The 24260-nt window shown below is 47.6% G+C and overlaps 1 protein-coding gene across 3 annotated transcripts in view; it reads left to right on the forward strand.

Annotated features, from left to right (window-relative positions):
* Positions 1 to 24260, forward strand: part of DYNC2H1 (dynein cytoplasmic 2 heavy chain 1) — a 1021614-nt gene that overhangs the window by 288959 nt on the left and 708395 nt on the right. For all 3 annotated transcript variants that reach the window (XM_063951545.1, XM_063951543.1, XM_063951544.1), the window contains exons 45-47: positions 5154 to 5298; positions 18331 to 18433; positions 21096 to 21263. In XM_063951545.1, the coding sequence (XP_063807615.1) occupies positions 5154 to 5298; positions 18331 to 18433; positions 21096 to 21263 (416 nt within the window). The remainder of the gene's footprint in view (positions 1 to 5153; positions 5299 to 18330; positions 18434 to 21095; positions 21264 to 24260) is intronic.

The following is a 24260-nucleotide window of genomic DNA, read 5'->3' on the forward strand; positions in this document are numbered from 1 at the left end:
AGGTCCGGAAACAGGCGGCAGAAGACTTCACAGTCTTCAGAGAGGTAGCGCACAGCACTGCAGCTGTGCGCCATTGTTGCTACACGGCTCACTGACACGGTCACGGAGGGTGCAGGGCGCTGCTGGGGGCGCCCTGGGCAGCAATATAAATACCTATTTGGCAAATAAATACATCACATATAGCCATTAAGGCTATATGTATGTATTTAACCCAGGCCAGTTTTCCTAATAACCGGGAGAAAAGCCCGCCGTGAAAGGGGCGGAGCTTATTCTCCTCAGCACTCAGCGCCATTTTCCTGACCAGCTCCGCTGGTGAGGAAGGCTCCCACTCTCCCCTGCACTACAGAAACAGGGTTAAAGAGAAGGGGGGCATAAATTGGCGATATAATTATATATTAAGAGCCCATATATAGAAACAACACCTTCTAGGGTTGTTATATACATTATGGCGCTTTTGGTGTGTGCTGGCAAACTCTCCCTCTGTCTCCCCAAAGGGCTAGTGGGTCCTGTCCTCTATCAGAGCATTCCCTGTATGTGTGTGCTGTAGGTCGGTACGTGTGTGTCGACATGTATGAGGAAAATGTTGGTGAGGAGACGGAGAAAATTGCCTGTAATGGTGATGTCACTCTCTAGGGAGTCGACACCAGAATGGATGGCTTACTTATGGAATTACGTGATAATGTCAACACGCTGCAAGCCGGTTGACGACATGAGACAGCCGGCGGACAAATTAGTATCGGTCCAGGCGTCTCAGACACCGTCAGGGGCTTGTAAAAACGCCCATTTACCTCAGTCGGTCGACAGACACTGACACGGACACTGACCCCAGTGTCGACGGTGAAGAAACAAACGTATTTTTCCTTTAGGGCCACAAGTTACATGTTAAGGGCAATGAAGGAGGTGTTACGTATTTCTGATACCACAAGTACCACAAATAAGGGTATTTTGTAGGGTGGGAATAAACTACTTGTAGTTTTGCCTGAATCAGATAAATTAAATGAAGTGTGTGATGATACGTGGGGTTCCTCCGACAGAAAGTTATGGGCGGTATACCCTTTTTTCCCGCCAGTAGTAAGGGCGAGTTGGAAAACACACCTTAGGGTGGACAAGGCGCTCACACGCTTATAAAAAAACATGGCGTTACCGTTTCCAGATACGGCCGCCCTCAAGGAGCCAGCTGATAGGAAGCTGGAAAATATCATAACAGTATATACACACATACTGGTGTTATACTACGACCAGCAATCGCCTCAGCCTGGATGTGCAGCGCTGAGGGGGCTTGGTCGGATTTCCTGACTGAAAATTTTGATACCCTTGACAGGGACAGGATTTTATTGTCTATAGAGCATTTTAAGGATGCATTTCTATATATGTGTGATGCGCAGAGGCATATTTGCATTCTGGCATCAAGAGTAAATGTGATGTACATATCTGCCAGACGAAGACACGACAGTGGTCAGGTGAGGCAGATTCCAGACGGCATATGGAAGTATTGCCGTATAAAGGGGCGGTCCATTGGACCTGGTGGCCATGGCAACAGCTGAAAAATCCACCTTTTGTTACCCCGAGTCACATATTGGCAGAAAAGGACACAGTCTTTTCAGTCTCAGTCCTTTCGTCCCCATACGGGCAGGCGGGCGAAGGCCAGTCATATCTGCCCAGGGGGAGAGGAAAGGGAAGAAGACTGCAGCAAGCAGCTCATTCCCAGGAACAGAAGCTCCTCACGGCTTCTGCCAAGTCCGCAGCATAACGCTGGGGCCGTACAAGCGGACTCAGGTGCGGTAGGGGGTCATCTCAAGAGTTTCAGCAACACTCGCAAGGGAACTCCGGGATCCTACATGTAATATCCCAGGTGTACATTGGAAATTCGAGACGTCTCCCCCTCACACAATTCACAGGCTGTATTCCCAGCAGGTGATAATCAAAGTACCCTTCTTACAACAAGGAAGGGGGTAGTATTCCACACTATATTGTGGTACTGAAGCCAACCGGCTCGGTGAGATCTGAAATATTTGAACACTTACATACAAGCGTTCAAATCAAGATGGAGTCACTCGGAGCAGTGATAGCGAACCAGGAAGAAGGGGACGATATGATGTCACTGGATATCAGGGACGTTTACCTACAGGTCCAAATTTGCCCTTCTCACCAAGGGTACTTCAGGTTCCTGGTACAGAACTGTCACTATCAGTTCAGACGTTGCCGTTTGGATTGTCCACGGCGCCCCGGGTCTTTACCAAGGTAATGGCCGGAATGATGATTTTTCTTAAAAGAAACATGGACGCTTTCCTGATAAGGGCAAGGTCCAGAGAACAGTTGGAGGTCGGAGTAGCACTATCTTAAGTAGTTCTACGACAGCACGAGTGGATTCTAAATATTCCAAAATCGCAGCTTTTTCCGACGACACGTCTACTGTTCCTAGGGAAGATTCTGGACACAGTCCAGAAAAACGTGTTTCTCCCAGTGGAGAAAACCAGGGAGTTATCCGAGCTAATCGGGATCCTCCTAAAACCAGGAAAAGTGTCAGTGCATCATTGCACAAGAGTCCTGGTAAAAATGGTGGCTTATTACGAAGCAATTCCATTCGGCAGATTTCCCGCAAGAACTCTTCAGTGGGATCTGCTGGACAAATGGTCCGGATCGCATCCTCAGATGCATCAGCGGATAACCCTATATCCAAGGAAAAGGGTGTCTCTCCTGTGGTGATTACAGAGTGCTCATCTTCTAGAGGGCCGCAGATTCGGCATTCAGGATTGGATGCCGGTGACCACGGAGGCCAGCCTGAGAGGCTGGGGAACAGTCACACAGGGAAAAAATTTCCAGGGAAGTGTGATTAAGTCTGGAGAATTCTCTCCGCATAAATAAGCTTAGAGCAAATTTATAATGCTCTAAACTTAGCTAGACCTCTGCTTCAAGGTCAGCCGGTATTGATCCAGTGGGATAACATCACGGCAGTCGCCCACGTAAACAGAAGGGCGGCACAAGAAGCAGGAGGGCAGTGAAAACTGCAAGGATTTTTCGCTAGGCGGAAAATCATGTGATAGCACTGTCAGCAGTGTTCTTTCCGGGAGTGGACGACTGGGAAGCAGACTTCCTCAGCAGGCATGACCTCCACCCGGGAGAGTGGAAACTTCATAGGGAAGTTTTTCAACATGATTGTGGACCGTTGGCAAAGACCAAAGGTGGACATGATGGCGTCCCGCCCGAACAAAAAACGGGACAGGTATTCCGCCAGGTCATGAGACCTTCAGGCGATAGCTGTGGATGTTCTGGTAACACCGTGGGTGTACCAGTCTGTGTATGTGTTCCCTCCTCTGTTTCTCATAACCAGGGTATTGAGAATTATAAGACATAGAGGAGTATGAACTATACTAGTGGCTCCGGATTGGCCAAGAGGGACTTGGTACCCGGAACTTCAAGAAATGCTCACAGAGGACTAAGGGCCTGGGGAGCTAAGAAGGGACTTGATTCAGCAAGTACCATGTCTATTCCAAGACTTACCGCGGCTGCGTTTGACGGCATGGCGGTTGAATGCCGGATCCTGAGGGGAAAAGGCATTCCATAAGAGGTCATACCTACCCTGGTCAAAGCCAGGAAGGAGGTGACCGCACAACGTCATCACCACATGTGGTGAAAATATGTTGCGTGGGTGAGGCCAGGAAGGCTCCACGACGGAAATTCAACTAGGTCGATTTCTACACTTCCTGAAAACAGGAGTGTTTTGGACCTCAAATTGGGGTTCATTAACATTTAAATTTCGGCCCTGTAGATTTTCTTCCAGAAAGAATTGACTTCAGTTCCTGAAGTCCAGATTGTAAAGGATGTATTGCATATACAGCTTTTTTGTGCCCCTAGGGGCACCGTGAGATCTCAACATAGTGTTGGGATTTCTTACAATCATATTGGTTTGAACCGCTCAAATCTGTGGATTTGAAATATCTCACATGGAAAGTGACCATGCTGTTGACAAATATCTCACATGGGAAGTGACCATGTTGTTAGCCCTGGCCTCGGCCAGGCGATTGTCAGAATGGGCGGCTTTGTCTTACAAAAGCCCATATTAAAAATTTTCCATTTGAACAGGGCAGAACTGGGACTCGTCTCCAGTTTCTTCATAAAGGGGTGTCAGCGTTTTCACCTGAAACAACCTCTTGTGGTGCCTGCGGCTACTAGGGACTTGGAGGACTCCAAGTTACTAGACGTGGTCAGGGCCCTAAAAATATATATATATATATATATATATATAGTTAGGACGGCTGGAGTCAGAAAGTCTGACTTGCTGTTTATACTGTATACACCCAACAAGCTGGGTGCTCATGCTTCTAAGCAGTCTATTGCACGCTGGATTTGTAGTACAATTCAGCTTGCACATTCTGTGGCAGGCCTGCCACAGACGAAATATGTAGATGCCCATTCCACAAGGAAGGTGGGCTCATCCTGGGCGGCTGCCCGAGGAGTCTCGGCATTACAACTTTGCCGAGCAGCTACGTGGTCAGGGGAGAACACGTTTGTAAAATTTTACAAATTTTGATACTCTGGCTAAGGAGGACCTGGAGTTCTCTCATTCGGTGCTGCAGAGTCATCCGCACTCTCCCGCCCGTTTGGGAGCTTTGGTATAATCCCCATGGTCCTGACGGAGTCCCCAGCATCCACTAGGACGTTAGAGAAAATAAGAATTTACTTACCGATAATTCTATTTCTCGTAGTCCGTAGTGGATGCTGGGCGCCCATCCCAAGTGCGGATTGTCTGCAATGCTTGTACATAGTTATTGTTACAAAAATCGGGTTATTACTATTGTTGTGAGCCATCTTTTCGGAGGCTACTTCGTTTTGTTATCATACTGTTAACTGGGTTCAGATCACAAGTTGTACGGTGTGATTGGTGTGGCTGGTATGAGTCTTACCCGGGATTCAAGATCCTTCCTTATTGTGTACGCTCGTCCGGGCACAGTACCTAACTGAGGCTTGGAGGAGGGTCATAGGGGGAGGAGCCAGTACACACCATGTGACCTAAAAAGCTTTTTAGATGTGCCCTGTCTCCTGCGGAGCCCGCTATTCCCCATGGTCCTGACGGAGTCCCCAGCATCCACTACGGACTACGAGAAATAGAATTATCGGTAAGTAAATTCTTATTTTCTACTTTTCTTGTGCAGCTATCCAGAAAGAGACCAATTGCAAACAATTTGTAGTTCATATTTAGAACCAGTGCTTCACAAAAATCTAAAGAAGCACCCAATATGGAGTTCTGTATCCAAGATCCACCAGTTAGCTGGATCCATGGTTCAAGTTTATGAGCAGGTAAAAACTCTTTTATTCACTAATGTCATTATTGTGCTTCATACTGAATCCTGCCATCATACAGCATCTACCACTCAGACGATTACTCTGTCATGCTCCGTAACTGGCTGCTCAACCAGAGCCCTAGGATTTTATTTAGCAACTGTAATACTCGGCACTCCTGGTCGTGTTTATGCCTGAAATGTAAAAGGGTAATGCTTTCACTAGCGAGACATGGCTAGTAAAAGCATTGTCCTTTCTCTGACGTCCTAAGTGGATGCTGGGACTCCGTAAGGACCATGGGGAATAGAGGCTCCGCAGGAGACTGGGCACAACTAAAGAAAGCTTTAGGACTACCTGGTGTGCACTGGCTCCTCCCCCTATGACCCTCCTCCAGACGTCAGTTAGAATCTTGTGCCCGGCCGAGCTGGATGCACACTAGGAGGCTCTCCTGAGCTCCTAGAAAGAAAGTAATAGTTTAGGTTTTTTATTTTCAGTGAGATCTGCTGGCAACAGACTCACTGCTACGAGGGACTAAGGGTAGAAGAAGCGAACCTACCTGCTTGCAGCTAGCTTGGGCTTCTTAGGCTACTGGACACCATTAGCTCCAGAGGGATCGAACACAGGGCCCGACCTCGATCGTCCGGTCCCGGAGCCGCGCCGCCGTCCCCCTTACAGAGCCAGAAGCAAGAAGTTGGTCCGGAAAATCGGCGGCAGAAGACTTCGGTCTTCAACAAGGTAGCGCACAGCACTGCAGCTGTGCACCATTGCTCCTCATGCACACCTCACACTCCGGTCACTGATGGGTGCAGGGCGCTGGGGGGGGCGCCCTGAGCAGCAATATAATATACCTTGGCTGGCAAATCTACACCATATATAGTCAGGAAGGCTATATAGGTGTAAAAATACCCCTGCCAGAGAACCAGTAAAAGCGGGAGAAAGTCAGTTGAAATAGGGGCGGGGCTATCTCCCTCAGCACACTGGCGCCATTTTCTCTTCACAGTGCAGCTGGAAGACAGCTCCCCAGGCTCTCCCCTGTAGTTTTCAGGCTCAAAGGGTTAAAAAGAGAGGGGGGGCACTAAATTTAGGCGCAGTATTACATATATATAAGCAGCTATAGGGGAAAAAATCACTCAGTTATAGTGTTAATCCCTGTGTTATATAGCGCTCTGGTGTGTGCTGGCATACTCTCCCTCTGTCTCCCCAAAGGGCTTTTGTGGGGTCCTGTCCTCAGTCAGAGCATTTCCTGTGTGTGTGCGGTGTGTCGGTACGGATGTGTCGACATGTTTGATGAGGAGGCTTATGTGGAGGCGGAGCAGGTGCCGATAAATGTGATGTCACCCCCTGCGGGGCCGACACCTGAATGGATGGTAATGTGGAAGGAATTATGTGACAGTGTCGACTCTTTACATAAGAGATTTGACGACATAACAGATGTGGGACAGCCGGCTTCTCAACTCGTGCCTGCCCATGCGTCTCAAAAGCCATCAGGGGCTCTAATACGCCCGCTACCTCAGATGGCAGACACAGACGTCGACACGGATACCGACTCCAGTGTCGACGACGAGGAGACTACTGTACATTCCAATAGAGCCACCCGTTATATGATTGCGGCAATGAAAAATGTCTTGCACATTTCTGATGTTACCCCAGGTACCACAAAAAAGGGTATAATGTTTGGGGAGAAAAAAACTACCAGTGGTTTCTCTGACGTCCTAAGTGGATGCTGGGGACTCCGTCAGGACCATGGGGATTAGCGGCTCCGCAGGAGACAGGGCACAAAAGTAAAAGCTTTTAGGATCAGGTGGTGTGCACTGGCTCCTCCCCCTATGACCCTCCTCCAAGCCTCAGTTAGATTTTTGTGCCCGGCCGAGAAGGGTGCAATCTAGGTGGCTCTCCTAAAGAGCTGCTTAGAGTAAAAGTTTTGTTAGGTTTTTTATTTTCAGTGAGTCCTGCTGGCAACAGGCTCACTGCATCGAGGGACTTAGGGGAGAGAAGTGAACTCACCTGCGTGCAGGATGGATTGGCTTCTTAGGCTACTGGACACCATTAGCTCCAGAGGGAGTCGGAACACAGGTCTCACCCTGGGGTTCGTCCCGGAGCAGCGCCGCCGACCCCCTTGCAGATGCCGAAAAATGAAGAGGTCCAGAAACCGGCGGCAGAAGACTTTTCAGTCTTCATAAGGTAGCGCACAGCACTGCAGCTGTGCGCCATTGTTGTCAGCACACTTCATAGCAGCGGTCACTGAGGGTGCAGGGCGCTGGGGGGGGCGCCCTGGGCAGCAATGATAGTACCTTATTCTGGCTAAAAATACATCACATATAGCCCCTGGGGGCTATATGGATGTATTTAACCCCTGCCAGGTCTCAGAAAAACGGGAGAAGAAGCCCGCCGAAAAGGGGGCGGGGCCTATTCTCCTCAGCACACAGCGCCATTTTCCCTCACAGAAATGCTGGTGGGAAGGCTCCCAGGCTCTCCCCTGCACTGCACTACAGAAACAGGGTTAAAACAGAGAGGGGGGGCACTTATTTGGCGATATGACTATATATATTAAAATGCTATAAGGGAAAAACACTTATATAAAGGTTGTCCCTGTATAATTATAGCGTTTTTGGTGTGTGCTGGCAAACTCTCCCTCTGTCTCCCCAAAGGGCTAGTGGGGTCCTGTCCTCTATCAGAGCATTCCCTGTGTGTGTGCTGTGTGTCGGTACGTGTGTGTCGACATGTATGAGGACGATGTTGGTGAGGAGGCGGAGCAATTGCCTGTAATGGTGATGTCACTCTCTAGGGAGTCGACACCGGAATGGATGGCTTATTCAAGGAATTACGTGATAATGTCAACAGAGACGGCCGGCAAACAAAATAGTACCTGTCCAGGCGTCTCAAACACCGTCAGGGGTTTTAAAACGCCCATTTACCTCAGTCGGTCGACACAGACACAGACACGGACACTGATTTCAGTGTCGACGGTGAAGAAACAAACGTATTTTCCTTTAGGGCCACACGTTACTTGTTAAGGGCAATGAAGGAGGTGTTACATATTTCTGATACTACAAGTACCACAAAAAAGGGTATTATGTGGGGTGTGAAAAAACTACCTGTAGTTTTTCCTGAATCAGATAAATTAAATGAAGTGTGTGATGATGCGTGGGTTTCCCCCGATAGAAAATTATTGGCGGTATACCCTTTCCCGCCAGAAGTTAGGGCGCGTTGGGAAACACCCCTTAGGGTGGATAAGGCGCTCACACGCTTATCAAAACAAGTGGCGGTACCGTCTCCAGATAGGGCCGTCCTCAAGGAAAATATCCTAAGAAGTATATACACACATACTGGTGTTATACTGCGACCAGCGATCGCCTCAGCCTGGATGTGCAGAGCTGGGGTGGCTTGGTCGGATTCCCTGACTAAAAATATTGATACCCTTGACAGGGACAGTATTTTATTGACTATAGAGCATTTAAAGGATGCATTTCTATATATGCGAGATGCACAGAGGGATATTTGCACTCTGGCATCAAGAGTAAGTGCGATGTCCATATCTGCCAGAAGATGTTTATGGACACGACAGTGGTCAGGTGATGCAGATTCCAAACGGCACAAAGAAGTATTGCCGTATAAAGGGGAGGAGTTATTTGGGGTCGGTCCATCGGACCTGGTGGCCACCGCAACTGCTGGAAAATCCACCGTTTTTACCCTAAGTCACATCTCTGCAGAAAAAGACACCGTCTTTTCAGCCTCAGTCCTTTCGTCCCCATAAGAGTCATATCTGCCCAGGGATAGAGGAAAGGGAAGAAGACTGCAGCAGGCAGCCCATTCCCAGGAACAGAAGCCCTCCACCGCTTCTGCCAAGTTTCTCAGCATGACGCTGGGGCCGTACAGGACCCCTGGATCCTACAAGTAGTATCCCAGGGGTACAGATTGGAAAGTCGAGACGTTTCCCCCTCGCAGGTTCCTGAAGTCTGCTTTACCAACGTCTCCCTCCGACAGGGAGGCAGTATTGGAAATAATTCACAAGCTGTATTCCCAGCAGGTGATAATCAAAGTACCCCTCCTACAACAAGGAAAGGGGTATTATTCCACACTATGTTGTGGTACTGAAGCCAGAAGGCTCGGTGAGACCTATTCTAAATCTGAAATATTTGAACACTTACAAAGGTTCAAATCAAGATGGAGTCACTCAGAGCAGTGATAGCGAACCAGGAAGAAGGGGACTATAGGGTGTCCCGGGACATCAGGGATACTTACCTCCATGTCCCAATTTGCCCTTCTCACCAAGGGTACCTCAGGTTCGTGGTACAGAACTGTCACTATCAGTTTCAGACGCTGCCGTTTGGATTGTCCACGGCACCCCGGGTCTTTACCAAGGTAATGGCCGAAATGATGATTCTTCTTCAAAGAAAATGGACGACCTCCTGATAAGAGCAAGGTCCAGAGAACAGTTGGAGGTCGGAGTAGCACTATCTCAAGTAGTTCTACGACAGCACGGGTGGATTCTAAATATTCCAAAACCGCAGTTGTTTCCGACGACACATCGGCTGTTCCTAGGGATGATTCTGGACACAGTCCAGAAAAGAGTGTTTCTCCCGGAGAAGAAAGCCAGGGAGTTATCCGAGCTAGTCAGGAACCTCCTAAAACCAGGAAAAGTGTCAGTGCATCATTGCACAAGGGTCCTGGGAAAAATGGTGGCTTCTTACGAAGCGATTCCATTCGGCAGTTTTCACGCAAGAACTTTTCAGTGGGATCTGCTGGAAAAATGGTCCGGATCGCATCTTCAGATGCATCAGCGGATAACCCTGTCTCCAAGGACAAGGGTGTTTCTTCTGCGGTGGCTGCAAAGTACTCATCTACTAATGGGCCGCAGATTCGGCATTCAGGAAGGGTCCTGGTGACCAGGGATGCCTGCCTGAGAGGCTGGGGAGCAGTCACACAGGGAAAAAATTTCCAGGGAGTGTGATCAAGTCTGGAGAATTATCTCCACATAAATATACTGGAGCTAAGGGCAAGTTACAATGCTCTAAGCTTAGCAAGACCTCTGCTTCAAGGTCAGCCGGTATTGATCCAGTGGGACAACATCACGGCAGTCGCCCACGTAAACAGACAGGGCGGCACAAGAAGCAGAAGGGCAATAGCAGAAACTGCAAGGATTCTTCGCTGGGCGGAAAATCAGGTGATAGCACTGTCAGCAGTGTTCATTCCGACGCCCGGGAGAGTGGGGACTTCATCGGGAAGTCTTCCACATGATTGTGAACCATTGGGAAAGACCAAAGGTGGACATGATGGCGTCCCGCCTGAACAAAAAACTGGACAGGTATTGCGCCAGGTCAAGACCCTCAGGCAATAGCTGTGGACGCTCTGGTAACACCGTGGGTGTACCAGTCAGTGTATGTGTTCCCTCCTCTGCCTCTCATACACAAGGTACTGAGAATTATAAGACGGAGAGGAGTAAGAACTATACTCGTGGCTCTGGATTGGCCAAGAAGGACTTGGTACCCGGAACTTCAAGAGATGCTCACAGAGGACTCATGGCCTCTGCCGCTAAGAAGGGACCTGCTTCAGCAGGGACCCTGTCTGTTCCAAGACTTACCGCGGCTGCGTTTGACGGCATGGCGGTTGAACGCCGGATCCTGAAGGAAAAAGGCATTCCGGAGGAAGTCATTCCTATCCTGATCAAAGCCAGGAAGGAGGGGACCGCACAACATTATCACCGTATTTGGCGAAAAATTGTTGCGTGGTGTGAGGCCAGGAGGGCCCCCACGGAGGAATTTTAACTCGGTCGATTCCTGCATTTCCTGAAGACAGGAGTGTCTATGGGCCTCAAATTGGGGTCCATTAAGGTTCAGATTTCGGCCCTGTCGATTTTCTTCCAGAAAGAATTGGCTTCAGTTCCTGAAGTCCAGACGTTTGTTAAGGGACTATTGCATATACAGCCCCTTTTTGTGCCTCCAGTGGCACCGTGGGATCTCAACGTAGTGTTGGGATTCCTCAAATCACATTGGTTTGAACCGCTCAAATCTGTGGATTTTAAATATCTCACATGGAAAGTGACCATGCGGTTGGCCCTGGCCTCGGCCAGGCGAGTGTCAGAATTGGTGGCTTTGTCTTACAAAAGCCCATATCTGATTTTCCATTCGGACAGGGCAGAACTGCGGACTCGTCCCCAGTTTCTTCCTAAGGTGGTGTCAGCGTTTCACCTGAACCAACCTATTGTGGTACCTGCGGATACTAGGGACTTGGAGGACTCCAAGTTGCTAGACGTTGTCAGGGCCCTGAAAATATATGTTCCAGGACGGCTGGAGTCAGAAAGTCTGACTCGCTGTTTATACTTTATGCACCCAACAAGCTGGGTGCTCCTGCTTCTAAGCAGACGATTGCTCGTTGAATTTGTAGTACAATTCAGCTCGCACATTCTGTGGCAGGCCTGCCACAGCCAAAATCTGTAAATGCCCAATCCACAAGGAAGGTGGGCTCATCTTGGGCGGCTGCCCGAGGGGTCTCGGCTTTACAACTTTGCCGAGCTGCTACTTGGTCAGGGGCAAACACGTTTGCAAAATTCTACAAATTTGATACCCTGGCTGAGGAGGACCTGGAGTTATCTCGTTCGGTGCTGCAGAGTCATCCGCACTCTCCCGCCCGTTTGGGAGCTTTGGTATAATCCCCATGGTCCTGACGGAGTCCCCAGCATCCACTTAGGACGTCAGAGAAAATAAGAATTTACTTACCGATAATTCTATTTCTCGTAGTCCGTAGTGGATGCTGGGCGCCCATCCCAAGTGCGGATTGTCTGCAATACTTGTACATAGTTATTGTTACAAAAATCGGGTTATTATTGTTGTGAGCCATCTTTTCAGAGGCTCCGCTGTTATCATGCTGTTAACTGGGTTCAGATCACAGGTTGTACAGTGTGATTGGTGTGGCTGGTATGAGTCTTACCCGGGATTCAAAATCCTTCCTTATTGTGTACGCTCGTCCGGGCACAGTATCCTAACTGAGGCTTGGAGGAGGGTCATAGGGGGAGGAGCCAGTGCACACCACCTGATCCTAAAAGCTTTTACTTTTGTGCCCTGTCTCCTGCGGAGCCGCTAATCCCCATGGTCCTGACGGAGTCCCCAGCATCCACTACGGACTACGAGAAATAGAATTATCGGTAAGTAAATTCTTATTTTTTCCCCCATCTGATAAATTAAATGAAGTGTGTGAAGAAGCGTGGGCTTCCCCTGATAAAAAGTTACTAATGGCGTACCCTTTCCCGCCAGAGGACAGGTTACGCTGGGAGACACCCCCTAGGGTGGATAAAGCGCTCACACGACTATCAAAGAAGGTGGCACTGCCGTCTCCGGACACGGCCGCCCTCAAGGAACCTGCCGATAGAAAGCAGGAGGCTATCCTGAAGTCTGTTTATACACACTCAGGCATTATACTGCGACCAGCTATTGCTTCAGCATGGATGTGCAGTGCTGCAGCTGCGTGGTCAGATTCCCTGTCAGAAAATATTGATACCTTAGACAGGGACACTATATTGCTAACCATAGAGCATATAAAAGACGCGGTTCTGTATATGAGAGATGCACAGAGGGATATTTGCCGGCTGGCATCTAGAATAAATGCACTGTCCATTTCTGCCAGAAGGGGTTTATGGACCCGGCAGTGGACAGGGGATGCAGATTCTAAAAGGCACATGGAAGTTTTGCCTTACAAGGGTGAGGAGTTATTTGGGGATGGTCTCTCGGACCTAGTTTCCACAGCGACAGCTGGAAAATCAGCATTTTTACCACATGTCCCCTCACAGCAAAAGAAAGCACCGTATTATCAGGTACAGTCCTTTCGGCCCCAGAAAGGCAAGCGGGTTAAAGGCGCGTCCTTTCTGCCCAGAGGCAGAGGTAGAGGGAAAAAGCTGCAAAATACAGCCAGTTCCCAGGAACAAAAGTCCTCCCCCGCTTCCGCTAAGTCCACAGCATGACGCTGGGGCTCCACTGGCGGAGCCAGGTGCGGTGGGGGCCCGTCTCAAGTGCTTCAGTGATCAGTGGGCTTGCTCACAGGTGGATCCCTGGATTCTACAAGTAGTGTCTCAGGGATACAAGCTGAAATTCGAGACGTCTCCCCCTCGCCGTTTCCTAAAATCTGCCTTGCCAACGTCTCCCTTGGACAGGGAGGCTGTGATAGAGGCAATTCACAAGCTGTATTCGCAGCAGGTGATAGTCAAGGTACCCCTCCTTCAACAAGGAAGGGGTTACTATTCCACAATGTTTGTGGTACCGAAACCGGACGGTTCGGTGAGACCCATTTTAAATTTAAAATCTTTGAACATGTATATAAAACGGTTCAAGTTCAAGATGGAATCGCTCAGGGCGGTTATCTCAAGCCTGGAGGAAGGGGATTACATGGTATCACTGGACATCAAGGATGCTTACCTGCATGTCCCCATTTACTCTCCTCACCAGGAGTACCTCAGATTTGTGGTACAGGACTGTCATTACCAATTCCAGACGCTGCCGTTTGGTCTGTCCACGGCACCGAGGGTGTTTACCAAGGTAATGGCCGAGATGATGATACTCCTGCGAAAAAAGGGAGTTATAATTATCCCGTACTTGGACGATCTCCTAATAAAGGCGAGGTCCAAGGAACAGTTGTTGATCGGAGTAGCACTTGCTCGGCAGGTGCTACAACAGCACGGCTGGATCCTGAATATTCCAAAGTCGCAGCTGGTTCCTGCAACACGTCTATTGTTCCTGTGGATGGTTCTGGACACAGAACAGAAAAGGGTGTTTCTCCCGGAGGAGAAGGACAAGGAGTTGTCATCTCTAGTCAGAGACCTCCTAAGACCAAAACAAGTGTCGGTGCACCACTGCACGCGAGACCTGGGAAAGATGGTAGCTTCTTACGAAGCAATTCCGTTCGGAAGGTTCCATGCACGGATCTTTCAGTGGGATCTGTTGGACAAGTGGTCCGGATCGCATCTTCAGATGCATCAGAGGAAAAACCCTGTCTGCAAGGACCAGGGTGTCTCTACTGTGGGAGCTGCAGAGTGCTCATCTTCTGGAGGGCCGCAGATTCGGCATACAGGACTAGGTCCTGGTAACCACGGAAGCCAGCCTTCGAGGCTGGGGAGCAGTCACACACGGAAGAAATTTCCAGGGACTATGGTCAAGCCAGGAAATGTCCCTACACATAAATATTCTGGAACTAAGAGCCAATTACAATGCCCTAAGTCAGGCAAGACCCCTGCTTCAAAGTCAGCCAGTACTGATTCAGTCAGACAACATCACGGCGGTTGCCCATGTAAACCGACAGGGCGGCACGAGAAGCAGGATGGCGATGGCAGAAGCCACGAGGATTCTCCGATGGGAAATCACGTGTTAGCACTGTCGGCAGTGTTTATTCCGGGAGTGGACAACTGGGAAGCAGACTTCCTCAGCAGACACGACCTCCACCCGGGAGAGTGGGGACTTCATCCAGAAGTCTTCCGGCTGATTACAAACCGATGGGAATGGCCACAGGTGGACATGATGGCGTCCCGCCTCAACAAAAAGCTAGAAAACTATTGCGCCAGGTCAAGGGACCCTCAGGCGATAGCTGTGGACGCTCTAGTGACACCGTGTTTGTACCTGTCGGTTTATGTGTTTCCGCCTCTTCCTCTCATACCAAGGGTGCTGAGGATAATAAGAAGGAGAAGAGTAAGAACTATAATCATTGTTCCGGATTGGCCAAGAAGAGCTTGGTACCCAGAACTTCAAGAAATGATCTCAGAGGACCCATGGCCTCTACCGCTCAGACAAGACCTGCTGCAGCAGGGGCCTTGTCTGTTCCAAGACTTACCGCGGCTGCGTTTGACGGCATGGCGGTTGAACACCGGATCCTGAAGGAAAAGGGCATTCCGGAGGAAGTCATTCCTACGCTGATCAAAGCCAGGAAAGACGTGACCGCAAAACATTATCACCGCATATGGCGAAAATATGTTGCTTGGTGTGAGGCCAGGAAGGCCCCAACGGAGGAATTTCAACTGGGTCGATTCCTGCACTTCCTACAGTCAGGGGTGACTATGGGCCTCAAATTGGGGTCCATTAAGGTCCAGATTTCGGCTCTGTCGATTTTCTTCCAAAAAGAACTGGCTTCCCTGCCGGAAGTTCAGACTTTTGTTAAAGGAGTGCTGCATATTCAGCCTCCTTTTGTGCCTCCAGTGGCACCTTGGGATCTCAACGTGGTGTTGGATTTCCTTAAATCGCATTGGTTTGAGCCACTTAAAACCGTGGAGTTAAAATATCTCACGTGGAAAGTGGTCATGCTATTGGCCCTGGCTTCGGCCAGGCGTGTGTCAGAGTTGGCGGCTTTGTCATGTAAAAGCCCTTATCTGATTTTCCATATGGATAGGGCGGAATTGAGGACTCGTCCCCAATTTCTGCCTAAGGTGGTTTCAGCGTTTCATTTGAACCAACCTATTGTGGTGCTTGCGGCTACTCGGGACTTGGAGGATTCCAAGTTGCTGGATGTAGTCAGGGCCCTTAAAATTTATGTTTCCAGAACGGCTGGAGTCAGGAAAACTGACTCGCTGTTTATCCTCTACGCACCAAACAAGCTGGGTGCTCCTGCTTCAAAGCAGACTATTGCTCGCTGGATATTCAGCACAATTCAGCTTGCACATTCTGCGGCGGGACTGCCGCATCCTAGATCAGTAAAAGTCCATTCCACGAGGAAGGTGGGCTCTTCTTGGGCGGCTGCCCGAGGGGTCTCGGCTTTACAACTTTGCCGAGCTGCTACTTGGTCGGGGTCAAACACATTTGCAAGATTTTACAAGTTTGACACCCTGGCTGAGGAGGACCTGGAGTTCTCTCATTCGGTGCTGCAGAGTCATCCGCACTCTCCCGCCCGTTTGGGAGCTTTGGTATAATCCCCATGGTCCTTACGGAGTCCCAGCATCCACTTAGGACGTCAGAGAAAATAAGATTTTACTCACCGGTAAATCTATTTCTCGTAGTCCGTAGTGGATGCTGGGCGCCCATCCCAAGTGCGGATTGTCTGCAATACTTGTACATACTTATTGTTAACAAAAGGGTTATTGTTGAGAGCCATCTGTGCAGAGGCTCCGTTGTTGTCATACTGTTAACTGGGTATAATATCACGAGTTATATGGTGTGATTGGTGTGGCTGGTATGAGTCTTACCCGGGATTCAAAATCCTTCCTTATGGTGTCAGCTCTTCCGGGCACAGTATCCTAACTGACGTCTGTAGGAGGGTCATAGGGGGAGGAGCCAGTGCACACCAGGTAGTCCTAAAGCTTTCTTTAGTTGTGCCCAGTCTCCTGCAGAGCCTCTATTCCCCATGGTCCTTACGGAGTCCCAGCATCCACTACGGACTACGAGAAATAGATTTACCGGTGAGTAAAATCTTATTTTTAAATATCTGGCACAAACATGATCAGAAACTCTGTGATTTACAACCCGACGCTTCGTAATTAAACCCCCTAGTCTTAAACGTTAAAGATCAACACAAAACTGCATCACTTTCCATAACTGAATTTCCAGATACTCTTTCTAGTGCTGCCACAGCTGAGAACACTGACTCCTGTCATCTTTATTGATTACTTCCCCATATTCACATCCGCAAATCTTCTGTATGCTTCTCCCATTTCATGATACTGGTCCCAGTCTGGGAATGGAAATGTGGATATGGCATCTAACTGGAAGCCCATGGCACCTGTGCAGTCAGTTGCTGAATTCATCTCTCCCTTCCCTTTTAAGCAGTTTTCAATCTCCTGATTTGTCTTCCTCCTCCAGAGTTGAAATATGTAGAATTTCCAGGCTTTAACACATCTCCGACTGTCAGATAAAATAACTCCACCCAAAACATTAGTGCAATGGGGGTCATTCCGAGTTGTTCGCTCGTTGACGATTTTCGCTATACTGCGTTTAGTCGCTTACTGCGCAAGGTTTGCAGAGCGCATGCGCTTAGTTATTTTACACAAAAGTTAGGTATTTTACTCACGGCATAACAAAGCTTTTTCATCGCTGTGCTGATCGTAGTGTGATTGACAGGAAGTGGGTGTTACTGGGCGGAAACTGGCCGTTTTATGGTAGTGTGCGGAAAAACGCAGGCGTTCGAGTTGCAAAATGCAGGAGTGGCTGGAGAAACGGGGGAGTGGTTGGGCAAACGCTGGGTGTGTTTGTGACGTCAAACCAGGAACGAAAAGGACTGAGCTGGTCGCAATGGCTGAGTAATTCTGGAGTTACTCAGAAACTGCTAAGAAATTTTTATTCGCAATTCTGCTAATCTTTCGTTTGCATTTCTGCTAAGCTAAGATACACTCCCAGAGGGTGGCGGCTTAGCGTGTGCAATGCTGCTAAAAGCAGCTAGTGAGCGAACAACTCGGAATCACCACCAATATTTGGAATTGTTCACTGTTAGGATAACATCCATAGCTTTACTGTATGTATCATTCTCTCGATCCGCTGGATTCCTATAGCTTCCAGCAGTTCCACGCTGCTCTTCTGTATGTTGATACCGGTGGCAATTGGCGCATTTCTGCATGTCAAAGGATAATTAATTGGAGCAAGTAAATCAGACATTGGAGAGAAATACAGTGGAGAAGTTGAACGTAGCAACCAACCAATCCGCTTCCAACTGTCATGTCATAGACTGTGCTAGATAAATGACAGCAGCTGATTGGTTGGTTTGATTAACTTCTCCGTTTTATAAGTATCCAATGCTTGATACATCTCACCTAATGGGATGTAAATCTTTCACATTTAGCAAGTTATACAGAAAACTGGGGCTGGATAAATATGGACTTGCAGATACCGTCCAATGACAAATATTACAGTGCTCCGAATTGAAGGAAACCCCAGATTTGACCTTAGTATAGTAGACACTACACCATGGTAATTTGTAAGTGTTTGGTGATCCTGCTTCTAATTTTACATGTTAATATTGTTGAATGCTGTAGTAGTAACTGTCACATTCTGTTCTTAACTGACAGCTGTGGTAATTCATCTTCTTTTCTCCTTTTACAGAACAGACATGTTGCATGTGGAGTTAATTTAGCTTATTCTTATTTATGTTTAGGTTCGGATGAAGTTTTCGGTTGATGATCATAGTCATTACCTGTTCACTCCCTGTATACTTACAAAGTGGATACTCGGGCTATTTAGATATGATTTAACGGCAGGTAGGTACATTCTATATTTTATAAGTCTCCCCGCCTTTTTCCGGTCTGTGCTGGTTTTACTGCAGACATATCACCCTTCCTGAGAGTGTTGTTACAGAGTAGGCTGTGGCCACCTGTGTGTTTGATATACAGATGTGTCCTCTTACATCTTTATCCATGCGCTACAAGTTGCATTATTCATAATGCGTTAGTGCTGTGTGACTCGTTAGCACAGAGCGACTTTTTTTTGCAAATTTACCCCGTGAAAATGCTTATCAGTCACAAAGTAATGCAATAAGACACACAAGCAGTTTCTGCTGAAATGACATGCAGCATGCCAATACTCTGTGTGAGACTGTGACTGTATTTGCATACAAAATACTTTGCTACAATGGTGGTCATTCCGAGTTGTTCGCTCGCTAGCAGTTTTTAGCAGCCGTGCAAACGCTATGCCGCCTCCCACTGGGAGTGTATATTAGCTTAGCAGAAGTGCGAACGAAAGGATCACAGAGCGGCTACAAAATAATTTTGCGCAGCTTCAGAGTAGCTCAAAACCTACTCAGCGCTTGCGATCACCAGACTGTTCAGTTCCGGATTTGACATCACAAACCCGCCCTGCATTCGCCCAGCCACGCCTGCGTTTTTCCTGGCACGCCTGCGTTTTTTCGAACACTCCCTGAAAATGGTCAGTTGACACCCAGAGACGCCCTCTTCCTGTCAATCACTCTGCGGCTGCCTGTGGGACTGAAAAGCATTGCTAGACCTTGTGTGAAAGTACGTTGTTCGTTGTAATAGTACGTTGCGCGTGCGCATTGCGCCGCATGCGCAGAAGTGCAGTTTTTTTTTGCCTCATCGCTGCACAGCGAACGAATGCAGCTAGCGATCAACTCGGAATGACCACCAATGTTTCCTAGAAAACCCATTTTACTCTTCAGGATCTGCTTGTGCGTCCTATTGCATTACTTTGTGTCTAAGATGCACTTTAGTGGGGGGGAAACGCAAAAAAGGCACTTGGCGCTACCGAGTCCCACCATGACATGACACGACTTGAAGGGCTGTCTAGCATGACTGCAGCAAGGATGTAAGAGGACACATCTGTAATAGCCCTGATTGGTATTGTTGGCTAACAAATCACCTGTGCTCAGACATATCCCTGTGTGCACTAGTACCAAGTAAATGGAGACAGAGCTCTCTGTGCAGGGAATAAGTCTGCCTACATTACTCTGCAGTGGGAATGTCTTTATGCAAATGCTTTTTGCTGCTCAAATTTCCCCAGGGTAATGGTTATAATCCACTGTATGTGCAGTTGTATGGTGGAAATATGTCTTTGGATGTTGGATGAATGCAGCTTATATGACAGGTTTCTTTATATTTGTTCCCCTGTGAAATGAATTGCTTTTCCAGCGTTTCATCCAGTTCAGCTTGTGTGTCTTTTATACGTAAAGGACCCTTATGCTGTATATAATGTATGCATATGTTCTGATGGGAAGATTTGGTCCCTAATGTGCAAATTCAGCGCCAGATCCTTATTGGGAAAAGAGTTTGAAAAAGCAAGTACAGTAACTGCACATATTATTATAACCATGCTGCACTGCAGGTGGGGCAGATGTAGCATGTGCAGAGAGAGTAGATTTTTTGGTGGATTGTGTCCAAACAGAAATCTAAATTGTAGCGTAAAAATAAAGCTGTCCAGCATTTGTGGGCTACATGCAATAGCAGCTCATATTTACCATGCATGAAAAAAATAATGTATCATACTTGCCTACTCTCCCGGAAGTTGTGGGAGGCTCCCCATTTTTCAGGTAGTCCCCCCAAACCTAGGAAGTGTAGGCAGATGTCCTGCATCTCATGTGCAGGATCAAAAGGTCGGCATGGAAAGGGTAGACAGTTCAAAAGGTCGACATGACAATGGTCAACACAAGGTGTTTTGGGGTTTTTTTTTTCAACTTTTTCATACTTTACCACTCATACTTTACAATATATCCTTGTTTGCACTTTTTTTTTAATTTTTTTTATTTAATCTGCATTTTACCATTTTATAGCTTTCCTGCTTTTATTGGTTCAGTGGATAAGCGCCAATCACGTGACACTACCTCCACAATCATTGTCTGTCTCTGTGGTTCCACTAGGGGAACCTAAGTGTCACTGGAGGTTCAGCTCATATCCACAGAAGCGCCATTTTAGTTCCTCAACCTTTGTATTGCATTTTTTTTAATGTCGACCTATTCTATGTTGACCTTTTGACCCTGTCGACCTAATGTATGTCTACCTTTAGTGGTAGACTGTAGACCTTTTTAATGTAGCTCTAATAATCCGCACCGTGTGGAACTCTAAGGATGGGATGATCAGGAAAGCAGCAAATGAAGAGAGAGAGACAATATAGCATGCATTAACATTGAAGTAAATCCAGCATCTCTTACCCAGTTACAGTGTAATATTGGTTCCACCGGTTTCGCCTGTGTTTTATGCTTGCAGTATATTTGTGGATTTTATGAATCTTGTACGTGTAAATGCTGATCTCTTTTTGATGCTGTCTTATCCTTCTAATGTTCTGTACTTTTATCTTTATTCTTCAATTACGCTTCTTTTTCATTGGTAAATGAAGTGCTGTTATAATCTATTTCCATGCATAAAGCAGTCTGGCTGGGAAATTGCACTAATAACGTGTTTTACTACTCCTAAGGATCCACGAACCAATCGCAAGACCATGTCCTGGAAATCGTGGAGTGCGAGGGCCGCAGACTGTTCCGGGATAGGCTTGTGACCTCCAAGGAGCTAAACGTCTTTGACAACATTTTAATGTCAGTGCTGCAAGGAGACTGGGGTTCCGATGTCCTGGACAATGTGTCAGGTGTGTTTTACTCCCAGGCAATATGCAGGACTATTCTTTCTGGTTCTCCATTTCTGTATGCTGACAGATATGCGTGCCTCTTATAGGCCCTACACACTGGGCGATTTTTTGAAAGATATGAACGATCTCGTTCATAAATGAACGAGAACTCGTTCATATCTTTCAGTGTGGAGACTCCAGCGATGAACGATGCGCGTCCCCGCGCTCGTTCATCGCTGGTCTCCCGTCGGCTGTGCATGCAGGCCAATATGGACGATCTCGTCCATATTTGCCTGCACTTCAATGCAGCCGCGTGACGGGGGGAGTGAAGAAACTTCACTCCCCCCGTCACTGCCCCCCCGCCGCCGGGTCGCTCGTCGGCCGTATCTGCCGTCGGGCAGCTCGGCGGCGGGTCGGCCAGTGAGTAGGGCCCTTTACAGTTTCCATTTACCGGGAAAGCAAGCTGCTATTTTCCTAATCATAGCCTGGAGATCAGTAGGATGATGAAAGTATATGTATTGATAGTAGTCAGGACAGTGTAGGCATTATACTGACAATGTACCCAATAAAATCCCAGCTAAAGTATAGCCATGGAGAAACATATTTTTATTGCTTTACACGTCAAATTTTCCTGACCGACAATTAAACATGAAGCTTGTTACGGTATTGTTGCATTGTAAATATTTAGCTGTTCCTAAAGCATGTCTTGCTATGCCACCCAGACTGAGTGTGTGTGTGTGTGTGTGTGTGTGTGTGTGTGTGTGTGTGGGGAGGGGGGGGCGGGGGGAGGGGGAGGGGATGTATCAAAGTTTGGAGAAAGATAAAGTACCAACCAATCATCAGATTATTCAAACAGAGCATTTAAAGGGCCCTACACAGTTGACGATAATGATGATAGATATGAACGATATCGTTCAAAAATGCATCAATTTTGATCGATCCTCGTTTATACATGCAAGTCAGTTTGGACGATATAGATGTATGTACTGTCATATCGTCCAAATCGGCCATCGATATCGTCCAGTGTGTAGGCAAAAAATCGTTGATGAAAAAAATCGCTAAAATCGTCCAGTGTGTAGTGCCCTTAATATTGCAGTTTGATGCAACTTTTATCTAGCTCCATGATTTGATACCTCTCCCCAACCATACCGATTACCGTGTCATGCCAATCTAGTGGGTACTATCAACTAATATATTGGGGCTGATTGAATTGTTTTTATCGCAGCAATTTATTTGTTCTGCCATTTGGGCGCCCAGCAGCTGCAGAGGACACTTTTTTCCCCGCAGCCTCCTGAGTTACAAGAAAAGATGTGTGGAAACGCAGCACTTTGTTCATCCAAATGGGAGTTTGGACGCCCAAAGAAGGGAGTTTAGACGGGTTTCTAAACTGTTCCATTTATACGGGATTTTTAGACACACAAAAGAATTGAATCAGCCCCACTGGGTGCTAATCATGTTGTAACATTATTGTTTTGTAGGCAAAGCCCCGAATGTCCTGTCAGTGATATTCCTTTATCAGTAATATGTCTAATCTGTAGACAACAATAAATTAAATAAAGCGCAATTGTAAAGAGACAGTGGATGGCAAAAGCTGACTTGTGCACAATGTTTTCAGACTTAGCAGCATTGGCCATAAAATGGGGGCGTTACACAGCAAAAACAGCACACGCACAACTGTGCTCCTGTACACTGAGCTGCCTTGTTCTGCACTCCCAGCACTATCCCTCTTCCTTCACCAGAGACTCCCATCCTGTGTGCCCGCCAGATTTGTGGGTGCAGGATCGTTGAATGTGTATTTTACTTCTTACTCCCCCACTTCTCCTTCCCGGAAATGAATGTTCATTACTTGCTTTCTTCAACTTTAATGAGCTTTCCCGCCCACTTCCCTCATTTACTCCACCCTTTGTTTAGTTATAGTGTGTTAGTATAGTTATCCTATATGTTTATGTGCAGTTGTATTGGTACAGTCTGTGGGGCCACTCCCAACAGGCCAGTGCATTTTAAGTTGCCCTTTCTTATTTTCCAGGGTGCTTGGGTGGTGCTGTGTACGGTTTACTTCCAGCTGAAGGTTGTTTCAGCCTTTCATTTGTCATTCTAGCCCTGTAAGGCATCATCTGGGCCCTATGGATGTACTTAGACAGAACTTCCTCCATCCACCGCATGGTTTCTCTTGTTCTCTAAGATACTTAGGAACATGGTTGGCCCGCTGCTGAGCAGCCCTTTGCAAGATGAATCCATTCAATCCTCACTCTTATTCTATTGTGGGGCGACTAATGGTGGCCTCCTTGGCGGTGTGGCATGGCATAGGGCTTCCACGGAGCAGCTGTGTTGGGCATCTTCCTGGTCCTCCAGCCGAATCTTTTGCACTTTCGTGTTTGTTGCCTTCAAGGACGTCCACTATGGGCAGACAGTACTCTGGTCTGGCAGCCTGAGTGTTCCCTCTCCATTTGTCGGCTGTTGAACGTCGCATGGTACCAGTGTCCCTTAGCCTGGATGAAAGAGTAAAGAGGGTTTTTGTGTACTCACCGTTGAATCTTTTTCTCTGAATTCGGCTGGGGGACACCGCATGTGTTGCCGTCAGTTCCCTATGGTTTTGTTGTGGTTCCCGTTGTTTCATTGGGTTACTGCATCCCCTTCCTGGGTCTTTTATAGTTGTGCTGGCTTGCTAGGAGTTGCAGAGGGGAGGAGATGAGGGAGAATATGTATGAATCCGTGAAAAGAGTGGAGAAGTGAGCCAATGGAAAAGTTGCCCATGGTAACCAATCATCTGCTACCTCTAATTTTATAGAATGCACTTGATAAATGTTGTTGCAAAGCTGATTGGTTGCCATGGGCAACTTCTCCACTGGTTCACTTCTCCACTCTTTTCACTGCTTCATACATTTCCCATTTATTTCTTAAAGCTATAGTTTTAGTTTGAGTGCCAGCTCCCGTGGTCCCCCATTGCAATCCCATAGTACCAGTGTCCCCCAACTGGATTCAGACAAAAGGATTCAATGGTGAGTACACAAAAATCCT

This window comes from Pseudophryne corroboree, chromosome 2, assembly GCF_028390025.1.
Source record: "Pseudophryne corroboree isolate aPseCor3 chromosome 2, aPseCor3.hap2, whole genome shotgun sequence".
Taxonomy (NCBI): Eukaryota; Metazoa; Chordata; class Amphibia; order Anura; family Myobatrachidae; genus Pseudophryne; species Pseudophryne corroboree.